The sequence below is a fragment of the Myotis daubentonii genome, chromosome 3, assembly GCF_963259705.1.
Source record: "Myotis daubentonii chromosome 3, mMyoDau2.1, whole genome shotgun sequence".
Taxonomy (NCBI): domain Eukaryota; kingdom Metazoa; phylum Chordata; class Mammalia; order Chiroptera; family Vespertilionidae; genus Myotis; species Myotis daubentonii.
In genome coordinates this window covers 149,118,558-149,131,138 of record NC_081842.1, presented here as the reverse complement: position 1 = coordinate 149,131,138, position 12,581 = coordinate 149,118,558, and the positions used below count along the sequence as shown (strand labels likewise).

The following is a 12,581-nucleotide window of genomic DNA, read 5'->3' as shown; positions in this document are numbered from 1 at the left end:
AGCCAGCCGGTCAATGATTCTCTCTCATTGATGTTTCTCTCTCTCTCTCTCCTTCTCCCTTCCTCTCTGAAATAAATAAAAATATTAAAAAATAATAAGACGGGGTAGTTATATATTAAATAAAATTGGCCCCGAGTTGATGATTGTTTAGGCTGGTTAATAGGTTCATGGGGATTCATGATACTGTTCTGTCTTCTTTTGATTGTTTAAATTTTTCTGTATTAAAAAGTTAAAACAAGAAGGAATAGCACTAGAACCAAAAGGGTTGTCTAAGAGGATTGCTTTGTAGGATTACCCTCTTTTTCTTTATTTTTGTCAGTAGCTCGTGGTGACCATTCCAAGTTGGCCATTTGTATATGGGCAATATATGTAAACTTTGCAGATGTAAGTCAGAGACTGCCTAGAAATGTGTATAAATTGAAACCCCAGCATAATGTACTGTGTTAATGTGAAATTTTTAAAGGAGTGTAGTTACCCCATATACTATATAGATCTCACCCATAGCATGATGCTTTAAAATAGATTCAGTGATAGAATAAATTAAGTAGGATCAATTTTAGGGGTGGGAAGAGGTCTACCTAGTTTTAGGTATTAACCCTTTTCAGTCCAACGTGGAGGCTGACTCAACAGACCAGGCGCTAGGAGCAGGTCCAACGTCGAGGCTGAGACACCACAAACCGGTTCAACATTCAATCCTGTCAATTAATTTGGACCAGACTGTTTGAATTCCAAAAATAAAATTGGACCGCAAAGGGTTAAAAATAAAGAATAAAATAAAGAAATCTTTTTAAAAACAAAGAATCCTGGCTGGGCAGCTCAGTTGGTTAGAGTGTCATCCTGATATGCCAAGGTTGCAGATTTGATCCCCGGTCAGGGCACATACAAGAATCAACCAATGTATGCAAAAATAAGTGGAACAACAAATCGATGTGGTTTCCTCTTGCGCTCGCTCCCCCTCCTTTCCTATCTCTTTTAAAATCAATTTTAAAAAAATATTTTTTGAGCTAAGATTTGATCAAGAAAACAAAAAGTGAGAGCTAAGCCTATTTGAACTTTATACATATTACACACTACACTGAGTTGGACCAGTCTCCACCCTCTGATCACACATAGTTTAAAGCCTAGAGATGTTAATGATCTTTTAAATATCCTAAGTCAAAGGCAAAGATAGGACAAGAACTAATGATTCTCTTATCATCATATCTTGCTTTTTCCTAAACTTAGCCAGGTTATTATTTATTTACTAGAGGCCCAGTGCACAGATTTGTGCAAGGGGGTGGGGGTTGGCCTCTCAGCCCGGCCTGCCCCCTCTTGCAATTTGGGACCCCTCGGGGGATGTTTGACTGCCGGTTTAGGCCTGATCCCCGGGCCTAAACCGGCAGTCGGACATCCCCCAGTGATGTAGTAGTGCCAAGCAGCAGCCAGGGAGGAGCCCGAGCTAGGGCCAGGCGCTGCACCACTGGCACTCATCCCAGCCTGCTGTGCCTGCCGCCACCGCTCAGTAGCGCTGCCATGTGGTCAGGAGAGGCTCCCGATGCCGTGGCAGGTGCGCTTCTCAGCCGTGAGCCCTGCGGGTGCACACTGGTCAGTGCGCATCATAGTGACTGGTTGACTAGTAGTCCCAGTTGTTCCATCATAACAGTCGCTTAGGCTTTTATATATATATAGATGTATAAACATAGATGTTAATTTTATCTTAGACAAAATTTTAATGTAGTTGGAAGCTTTCTATATTTAGAAATAATTAGACTTTGAACTTTACAATATATGCCCAGGTTTAACAACATTCACCATATTTTTTTGTGTATTTAGTATGTGGTGGGCACAGTGCTAAGGGATACAAAGATGAAGATAACACAGGCTCTGCCTTATACCTCTACAATCTCATATAGCTTTCCAAAGCAGAGGAAAAGCATTCAAATTTTTTAAAAAGGCAAAATAATTTTAGATTTTCTACCAATTTAAATTTCTTTTTATTTTCTTCCATATCAAGGTTAGTTCTAAACAAAATGATGAAATAGGTACATTTGTCTTCAGTTCCTTTCTATTTTCCCTTTTCCCCTCTTTTACCTATTCTTAGGATCCTTTTTCCTCCACTTTCTCCAGACAACCAAAACTGTATTACTATTTTTTTTCTGCATTACTACCTTGTTCCCTTTTTTGTTGTTGTTAATCCTCATCCAAGGATATTTTTTGCATTGATTTTTTTTAGAGAGTGGAAGGGGGTGCGGGAGAGAGAGAAATATCAATGTGAGAGCAACACATCGATTGGTTTCCTGCTGCTTGCCCCCTGATCAGGGCCAAGGATCAAACCTGTAACCGAGGTACATGCCCTTGAGTAGGAATCAAACCCGAAACCCTTTGGTTTTGGGGCTGATGCTCTAATCATTGAACAGTGCTGGCCAGGGCAGTATCTTGTCTCTTTTAAAAAACCAAATTTTTCAGATATGATGTTGTTTCTCATGAGTGCTTTTTTTCTTTTTCTTTAAATGAGGACTCTAAGAAGTAAACAATTCTTACCACAGAGGCTAAAATTTCTGGCATTTGGCCCTTCTGGTGTGCTCAGTAGTTAGAGCATTGGCCCTCACAAAGAAGGGTCTTGGGTTTGATTCTCCATCAACAGCATGTACCTGGGTTGCAGGTTTGATCCCCACCCTGGTTAGGGCACGTGCGGGAGGCAGACAATCGATGTGTCTCTTTCACCCTTCTCTCTCTCTCTCTCTCTCTCTCTCTCTCTCTCTCTCTCTCTCTCTCTCTCTCTCCCTCCCTCCCTCCCTCCCTCCCTCCCTTCTCCCCACTTTCCACTTTCTCTAAAAAATCAATGGAAAAAATATCCTTGAGTGAGGATTAACAAAATAATGATTTAAAAATTTTCTGGTATTTTTTGGTGAAAAGCTTGATAATGTCTCTCAAATTATACCATATACATGACCACCTACGTAAAGCAGTAAATCATGAGATCAAATCCTAGTTCCATTCCTTATCAACATATGATCAGGGATAAATCACATACTTGCTTTAATCCCCAGTTTCTTGCCTAAGATATAGAGATAGCAACAGGAACTATCTCATAGTATTGTTTTAAGATGAAGTGAGATGATGCACAGAACCTGAGAGTGGACCTTCAAAGATATTGGAGGTTGTTGTCATTCTCTCAAGCCATCCTGACACTGTCAGGTATTAATTCTCTATCATAACTTCATAAAGTTAAGTAATATGCCTTTTAAAGTAGTATAGGTTTTAAATATTTTGTGCTGTATTTTAGATTTGATTAAGGTAATTTGATAAAAAACACATTGTAAGTATTGCTCAAAGTCACCAAAGATAATTCAAGTTTGAATGAAACTAAATTATGAACTTTGCTGGGGTGGGAAGGAGGGGGGAGTTTCTTTGGAAACTGGCTTACTTAAATGTTAAGTATATGTCAAAGACTCCAGTCAAGTTACAAGGTATTTTTTTCTTCTTTGTAGCAAAGGAGACAAGTTTCTGACTCTGGTGTCATAAAAAATAAATCTTTGAGAGAAAATAATAAGAAAGAGTGCTGGAGGTGCCCCTCTGCTAACCAAAAGATGAAATCTGATGGATTAGGAGCATCTGGACATTCATCAAGTACTAATAGAAATACTATAAATATAACTTCGAAGCATGATGACTTAAAGGAAAAGGATAGTATAAAAATAGCACCTAAGATTATAAAAGAATTAAAATCTGGGGGGAAAACTGTTTCTGGAAAGCCCAAAGCTATAATAAAACCCAAAACAGAAAACAACGATAATGCAAAGTCAGCGAACATGTCACCTAAACAAGTTGTGGAAAGATCAGCAACAGCAGCAACGAATGGACACAAAAATGCACTAAATGGAAAAAGAGTGAGAGGTGAAGAAGGACAAGTTACAGGTGCCAGACCCAAGGTACTCACTGGAAACTCAAATGGGCAAGCCAGAGCAAAGCCTTTGAAGAAAGCCACGGGGAAAGATTCTCCATGCCTTGGCATCGCAGGACCCTCCAGCAGATCTACAAATTCAAGTGTGGAATTACTGGTTTCCACTGACTGTCTGGATGAACCAAAAGTAAATGGATCAATAGGAGAAGAGAAGCCATCTGGTCATGAACTGTCCTTTTCTGAATCTCCAGGACAGACAGAGAAAAACTTTGTAGAAAGTATCAAAACTTCCACTGTAGGTGGGTTTTAGCACACTTTTTTAAAAGCTCCTGACAGTTAAGGTTCCTAGAAAAAAATGACCGGTTTGGACTTTTATTTAGTTCACATGCAAAAAAAGTATTTATTTACATGTATTCATGCAAACAGAGAAAACCCAGTTCTTCCCTCATTGACAATTAATTTTGTTTAGTGCCTGACCAGTGCCTTTGTAAATAATTGTTACATGTTTAGTGTTCCATCTCATCACTCACTTTTTCTTAATTTACAGCAGTAAAATCTAGACCTGTTTCAAAAGTTACCAATGGAACTTCCAATAAAAAAAGCATTCATGAACAAGAAACTAATATAAATAATAGGTAAGTCTTCATTCATTATTTTACCTATCCATTAGTTTTCTCTGAAAGTTACTAACTTCTAGCTAAATATTTTAAGTATCTTTTCTTTTTTGTTAGAAAATGTAACGTATTTACACAATGATATTTTAAAACTTTTCTTATTTACTAAAAGAAGTTAGTATAGTTATGTAAAATCATGATTGGTGCAAATAATTTACACTTGTCCCACTTGATTATGCATTGTTTTATCATACTTGATCTACAGTTTTATAAACTTAAAGACATATGCACATATGTGTGTGTTTTATTTTCAGAAAAGAGATATTTTTTATTTCTTTGAGAAAAAATGTATTTTATGTATAGGCCTTTTAAAGCTCATGTTTTGGAATGAAATACTCAATGAAAATCATTTTTCTTAGCGTGCTGAAGAAGGTCGCTAGCAAAGGATACAATGACCCAGTACCTCAGGCAATTTTAAAGAAAAGAGGAAATGACAATGGATGTGCTGCAGCTCAACAGAGGACAAAGAATGCCCCATCTAATTTTGCTAAAACTCAAGGTAAAGCTGACAAGGTCAAGCTGACAAGGTCCTGGTGTTCCTTGTTTAAGTGGAAAAGGCTGAACTCCGATTTGGAACTTGAGCAGCAATCTATATATATACTAGAGGCCCAATGCATGAAATTCATGCAAGAGTAGACCTTCCTTCCCCCAGCTGCCGGCACCGGCTTTCCTCTGGCACCCGGAACCCGGGCTTCCCTCAGTCCTGGCTTTGGAAGGCCGTCCAGAAGGACGTCTGGTCTAATTAGCATATTACACTTTTATTATTATAGATAAGCCTAAGCGACCCTCTGACTGTTCAGCCATCCAAGCGGTAGCTATGCTGCGCACTGACCACCAAGGGTAGACGCTCAACGCAGGACCTGCTGAGCTGTGGTTACTTGGCAGCTGCGGTTCTTGGGTGACACATCCGGAACCAGAGAGGAAGGAGCCCGATTCTGGGGTGTGTCACCCGAGAACCATCCTTTCTCAATCCAGGACCCTTCAGGGGATGTCAGAGAGCCGGTTTGGGCCCAATCCCCACAGGCCAAAGGACCCCAACTGTTGGAGGGACCCCATTCACTCTGCAGATGCCCTTCGAGCCCCGGTGCCACCCCAGGTGTGGCCGGCCATGTGGCCAGCGGGGAGGGACCACAGGAGGTTGGCTCCAGGGCGTGTCCGGCCCGCCTGGCCCATGCACAAATCCGTGCACTGGGCCTCTAGTTATGAATAAGCTGTAACATGGTTTCACTCATTTTACATTCATTTCATGCTGTAGAAATGAGATTTTATACTTTTATTTTTCAGACAACTATTTTGGTATTCTGGGTGTTGGTTTGGTTTTTATTGTTATTTTGTGAGAGAAATAATTAAAGGAGTCACTACTTTATCTGCATTTGTAGTCCTTTTATATGTTATATCCATGTTTCTTCAAAGTTTGATTAATAACTAGGAATTCCATCTGCAAAACCAGTAATAAAGAGTTCTTTAAAAGGTAATGGCACAGTCTAGAGAGCTGCAATACATAGGAGGAAGAATTTTTCCTCTGGAATCTGTGTTGTACCTGTTGTTTTTCCATGTTCTAAGAAAGAAAAGCGTGCTGATCAAAATGCATAATTTCCTAATGTAATAACTGATTTAAAAAATTAATTTGCTTTATGCATTAGGAGCAGTTTGTAAAATCCTAAAAACAACTTTGAGTTAAGTAATGAATTAATACTGAAAGTAAATAAAAAATAAGGTAGAGAAAAATTATTCAGGTTTTAAAATATTTGGTAATTCTGTTTGATAGTAATCTTTAGGATTTTAACCAGTATAAACAAATAGACTCCCCAAGTTAATCCTCTTACCCTCCATTACCAGTTTTAGTTTCAACTGTATATCTAAGCTGCTAACCCTAATATGCTGCAATAATAATGATCTGGTTATGAGAAATAAATTAGTTTTGTTCATGTTTGGGGGAAAAATGCAGCAGTTTTAACATTTATATTTAGCTCAGTTCTCCTTTTCAGCTGTGTGGAATATAGTCATTTTTTTTTTTCCTAAAAGAACATAAAAGAGAAGTCCTGTGCTATTCTTTTGGTATAAGAAAATCAGAATTTTCCACCCCCATATATTTATGCAAATCCAATTCTGGCATAAGTTCAAGGCTCTTTACTTGAGGAAGAATGATCCTATTTTAATAATTTTGCTAAGATTCTGGAATAGTTCCTCTATATTTATAATAGAAAAATGTTTGTTTTATTTCATTATGCCACTAACTCCTAATCTGTAGTTGTTCATTTGATTACAGATATGTTACCATTCATTATTTTATTTCTTCTAAAGTAATTTAAAACCAAATATTGAATTTCATTTACAAATTGGAAGGTATATTATATTTTTTAATTTTCTTTTCTTAGGTTCTCAAGGAGAATCACCCAATTCAGTAAAATCTTCCGTCTCTTCAAGGCAGTCTGATGGAAGTGTAGCAAAGTTGGACCACAGTACAACAGATAAACAGATACCTAAGAGAAAAATTATCAAGCAAGGGCACACAACTTTGCCTAAGGTTAATGCAAAAATAGTGGCAATACCTAAAAACCTAACTAAGAAAGGTGAAACTTTGAATAATAAAGTATCAAAACAGAAAATTCTTCCTGGACAGGTCTTATTGAAGAGTCAGTCTTCTTCTCAAAGACTTTTAAAAAGTGAAATATCTGTTGTCCAAAAAGGTAATAATAATGGCAGTGTTACCGAACAGAAGCCTCACGAACCTCTGATGAACCTCACATCTGAAATCAGTGGTACAGAAACATTATGCACACCTGACCCACAACAGCCATTGAACAATCAAGAGAGAGAGAAATTGGTATTGAAATGCCAAAATATTTCAAATCTGGATAAAGCAATAAAACATGAATTGGAATCAAGACAGAGTGATTCAGATAAAAGTGAAACACAGTTTTCCAATAACAAAGAAACAGATCATTGCAACACATCTAAACTACATTGTCATTCTGGTGGAAGTGATCATGTGGATCCAGAATTTTATAGCACCACTGCCATAAAATCCGTGACTTCAAATCCAAATGAAAACCTCTTGAACTCTAATCTAGGTTGTGATTTAGACTCAGCTAACCCACAGCAAATCCATTCAGTATTCATTAAGGAGAAGCCTGTAGGGAGAAAAGACACAAACAAAAAATCAAGCATTAACTGTGTGAAAGACATTTTACCTTGTGTTCCTGAAAGGACAAATGGTACCTTACATACTATTCAAGATGACAGAAAATCTAATTTTCATGTAGAACAGACAATTCCTAGTCAGTTATCTGATGGCGCTGCTATGAATGAAGACAAGTATGCGACAGCAGACTCCTCCCAGTGTTTTTTGGAACAAATATCAGAGAAAATTTCTCCTAAAGATATGGAAACAATAGAAACTCCAGAGAGCCATGAAAATCCAGAAGCTTCATTCGCAAGTCACTGGAATTTGAGTACCGGTGTTCTACATCAGAGAGAGAGTCCTGAATCTGACACTGGCAGTGCTACCACGTCCTCTGATGACATAAAGCCCAGGTCCGAAGACTATGATGCTGGAGGGTCTCAGGATGATGATGGGTCAAATGACAGAGGTATTTCTAAATGTGGCACCATGCTGTGCCATGATTTTCTTGGAAGAAGTAGCAGTGATACCAGTACTCCTGAAGAATTAAAAATATATGATAGTAACTTAAGAATTGAAGTAAAAATGAAAAAGCAAAGTAGTAATGATCTTTTCCAAGTGAATTCTACAAGTGATGATGAGATTCCTAGGAAAAGGCCAGAAATTTGGTCTCGATCTACAATAGCCCACCCTAGGGAAAGGGAAAATATCCTGAGAGGCAGTGTCCAGTTTGCTCAGGAAGTAGACCAAGTTTCTTCCTCAGCAGATGAAACAGAAGATGAAAGATCTGAAGCTGAAAACGTTGCAGAAAATTTTTCAGTATCTAACTCAGCTCCTCAGCATTTTCAGGGGATTATTAACTTAGCTTTTGAAGATGCAACTGAAAATGAAAGTCACGCATTTTCTGCAACTAAAATTTTTAAAAGGTCAGTTTTACTTTCAGTAGATGAATGTGAAGAATTGGGGTCTGATGAAGGGGAAGTCCACACTCCCTTTCAGCCTTCTATAGATTCTCTTTCACCTTGTGAAGTTTTCAGTGGCATTTCTCATGAACATCCCAGAAGGACCTGCTATTCCAGAGACTCACAAGGAAGTGAAGGCAGTATTTTAGAACGTAAACAAGATAAAGGCAATAATGTATGTAAAAACGAAAGCTTTCTCTTGGGCTTTAGTGGCACTGACTCTTCAAGAAGAGATAAACAGAGTGCTTCAGCCACAGAAAAAAAGTATACAATCGATGTTCTGTCCAAAGGAGACAAACAACTTCTTCCAGAAAATAAAAAAGTAAACAATGGAAGCAACATAGATAATGACATTCAGCAATGCAGCAAACTTTCAGATAGTGATACAAAATCTCAAGAGAGACCATGTCATTTGGAGCTCCATCAAAGAGAACCCAGTTCTGACGTACCAAAGAACAGCTCTACAAAATTTCTGGACTCCTCTCGGAGTCAGCTTCTGCCTCAGGAAAGTCAAGTGAAAGAGAGCCATTCTACAGCTACCGAAAAAGCTAATATTGCTTTATCTGCAGGTAATGTACAGAAATAGCAATGTTAAATCCATAGGAAAACTAGTTTATAGAATTTAAAAATTGTATGTAGCCCTGAATGTTATATTTTAGTTAGATAGAATAATTATTTAAGCAACAGATTCAAATTATAAATGAAATCTTAAATTTCTTAATAGTATTAAAATGAGCTAGTTACTCTTTATTGTTCACTTAAAATCCTAGTGCAGAATCAATATCTAGTAAAAATTTTGGTGATTTATTAGAGCTAACTTACTCTTAAGAGATTTTACATGAAAGAATAAGAGAAAAACTTAGTTTGCTATTATTTAGTTATTTATGTCTAATTTAACAGGAATTCTTGACTATTAGAAATTTTATTATACATTGGATATGATTTATGGATTATGCTAGTATATAAGAGGTCTGTGCAATAACTATAGTAATATGTAACTTAAAGCACTGAACTATTTTAACTACATTAATTATTACAATTTATATACATTTTACAGAGGTCAAGACTTTAAGGATCACTATAATTCTATTATAAAATTTTCAAGTAAAAAGATAAATTTCCTAAAAGAGATTATATTTAGAAGCAATGATAACAATGATAATATGAAAAAGCCCAGGCTTGTTTCATATGTATAGATGATTTCCCGTCTAATTGTTTTGTGTTTGTTGTCCTTATTATAGTAATTTGAACTAATACCCCACATTTAAAATATGCAGTAGTTGCTGACTGAGTAGCTATTGTATATCAGAACTAAGAAAAATACTGATCCATAGTCCCTGTTGAGCAAAATCACAAGAACAGGGAGCTCCTTAAAGTTGTACTTTTTTTGTTTGTCATTGCTTGCATTCTCCTTTGCATGTGCAATATACAAATAAGGCTTTAGACAGAATGTATTTATTCTCCATTTGGAACTGACTTACCTTAAAAGTCACCATCAAATAGCCATGTCTTTTTTTTTCTTCTTTAAGTTTTTATTGTAGTAAATTAGATATATGTGCATATTCTTTGTTTATATTTAAATAATTTCTATTGTTTTCTGTATCACAAGTTTTTAAACTAAGGTATGAGAAATATTGTTAGTTACCAATTTTGATTTTGCTGCTAAACATTATCCTTGAGTTGTGTGTTTTTTTAAGATAGAAAAAGAATTGCCTCAAAAATCTTGTCAGTTTTGTATAAATGTAATTTTCCCCATTCTGTGTTGTTGTTTTTCGACTATAACTGTTAAATACTGTTCTACAGAACTCTGAGGGTACCAACATGTGCAATTTTTACATTGTGTAGTATTATGAATTATTTCAGGAGACATAGATGATTGTGATACACTGGCACAAACCTACATGTATGACGATCGGCCTTCAAAAACCCTCTCTCCAATATATGAGATGGATGTAGTAGAAGCATTTGAGCAGAAAATGGAATCAGAAACACACATTACAGACATGGATTTTGAAGATGATCAACACTTTGCAAAACAAGATTGGACACTATTAAAGCAACTGCTCTCTGAACAGGATTCAAACTTAAATATTACAGATTCTGTTCCTGAAGACTTAAATTTAGCACAGTATCTAATCAATCAGACACTACTTTTAGCACGAGACAGCTCAAAACCTCAGGGTAAAGCACATGTTGACACTTTGAACAGATGGAGTGAACTAACCTCTCCACTTGATTCCTCAGCAAGCATCACCATGGCTAGTTTTTCCTCTGAAGATTGTTCACCCCAAGGGGAATGGACAATTCTGGAACTGGAAACTCAACATTAAGAGTACTAATACTTTGAAAAATTTGAACTATTCCACCCTTTTATTTTTTGATGTTTATATTGTATCCAAATGATAATTACATTAGCCAGAGATGCACTGCCCTTAATATCGAGGGAGTCTTTCCAATTTATTGAAGTAAGCATAGTTTGTTTATTATGATATCACACATAGAAAACAAGTTTTTCTAAAATTTTTGAGCATGTTTTATTATTAGAAAAATTAGAAGACTATAAGGAAGCCCTTCAGTTTTCCTTTCCTAACTGGTCATTTGTTCACTTACCATTCAAGAATTTAAAATGTGAATGCACAAGTAGATTTGTTCCTTTACTTTTTGCTCTGCATATGGTAACATAGTAATTTAACAATAAAAAACATATTGTGCTTGTGTCAATTATGTAGAATTAACCTGTGAGTAACACTCAAGCTTGGGTTGGTGGGTTGATGTGGTTGAGGCTGACAGTTGAATATTAAAAAAAACACCTTTAAGGTATTATTCTAAGTGAAATAAGTCAGACAGAAAAAGACAAATACCATATGATTTCATTTACGTGTGGAATCTAAAGGACAAAATAAGTGAACAAACAAAACAGACACAGACTCATAGATACAGAAAACAGACTGATGGTTGCCAGAGGGGACATGGGTTGAGGGCTGGGTAAAAAAGGTGAAGGGATTAAGAAGCACAAATTGGTAGTTACAAAATTGGATGTAGCCAGAACCGGTTTGGCTCAGTGGATAGAGCGTCGGCCTGCGGACTGAAAGGTCCCAGGTTCGATTCCGGTCGAGGGCATGTACCTGGGTTGCGGGCATATCCCCAGTAGGAGATGTGCAGGAGGCGGCTAGTCGATGTTTCTTTCTCATCGATGTTTCTAACTCTCTATCTCTCTCCCTTCCTCTCTGTAAAAAATCAATAAAATATATTTTAAAAAAAAATTGGATGTAAACTGTAGCCTAGGGCCGTGGTCGGCAAACTGCGGCTCATGAGCCACATGTGGCTCTTTGACCCCTTGAGTGTGGCTCTTCCTAAGCCTTAGGAGAACCCTAATTAAGTTAATAACAATGTACCTACCTATATAGTTTAAGTTTAAAAAATTCAGCTCTCAAAAGAAATTTCAATCTTTGTACTGTTGATATTTGGCTCTGTTGACTAATGAGTTTGCCGACCATTGGCCTAGGGAATATAGTCAATAATATTGAAATAATTATATATGGTGCCTTGAAATATTAGGGGGAGGTCACTTTGTAACGTATATGATTGTCTAACCACTATGTTGTAGCTAACATAAAATGAATGTCCAACTGCAATTGAAAAATAAAATTTTAAAGATAATTTTTTTTAAAAAAAGAGAAAAAATTTCACTTCCCAACAATTCAGGTCTAGGAAATTATGAATTTCAAGTTTCAACCCCATTGTCATTAAAACAGAGAAATGGAATCCCCTTTAACTCGAAATTTTGGGGATATATGCAGAGAGAGACATCTGCCCTTGTTCAAAAGAAATGGGAAAACTCTCCGTTTTACTAAGACAGACTCCCTTTATAGCTAATTACTCCCACTTTTCATTCTATATTAGAGACATTTTGGAACTGCACCTGCAGGAAATGCCTG

The 12,581-nt window shown here is 36.8% G+C and overlaps 1 protein-coding gene across 5 annotated transcripts in view; it reads left to right on the top strand.

The window, feature by feature from the left end:
* The window catches only part of BTBD8 (BTB domain containing 8), an 88,670-nt gene extending 77,183 nt beyond the window's left edge, over window positions 1-11,487 (top strand). For all 5 annotated transcript variants that reach the window (XM_059688806.1, XM_059688808.1, XM_059688807.1 and 2 more), the window contains 5 exons: window positions 3,471-4,182; window positions 4,431-4,518; window positions 4,917-5,056; window positions 6,936-9,212; window positions 10,507-11,487. In XM_059688806.1, the coding sequence (XP_059544789.1) occupies window positions 3,471-4,182; window positions 4,431-4,518; window positions 4,917-5,056; window positions 6,936-9,212; window positions 10,507-10,973 (3,684 nt within the window). In that variant the 3' untranslated portion in view covers window positions 10,974-11,487. The remainder of the gene's footprint in view (window positions 1-3,470; window positions 4,183-4,430; window positions 4,519-4,916; window positions 5,057-6,935; window positions 9,213-10,506) is intronic.
* Window positions 11,488-12,581: the final 1,094 nt, after the last annotated feature.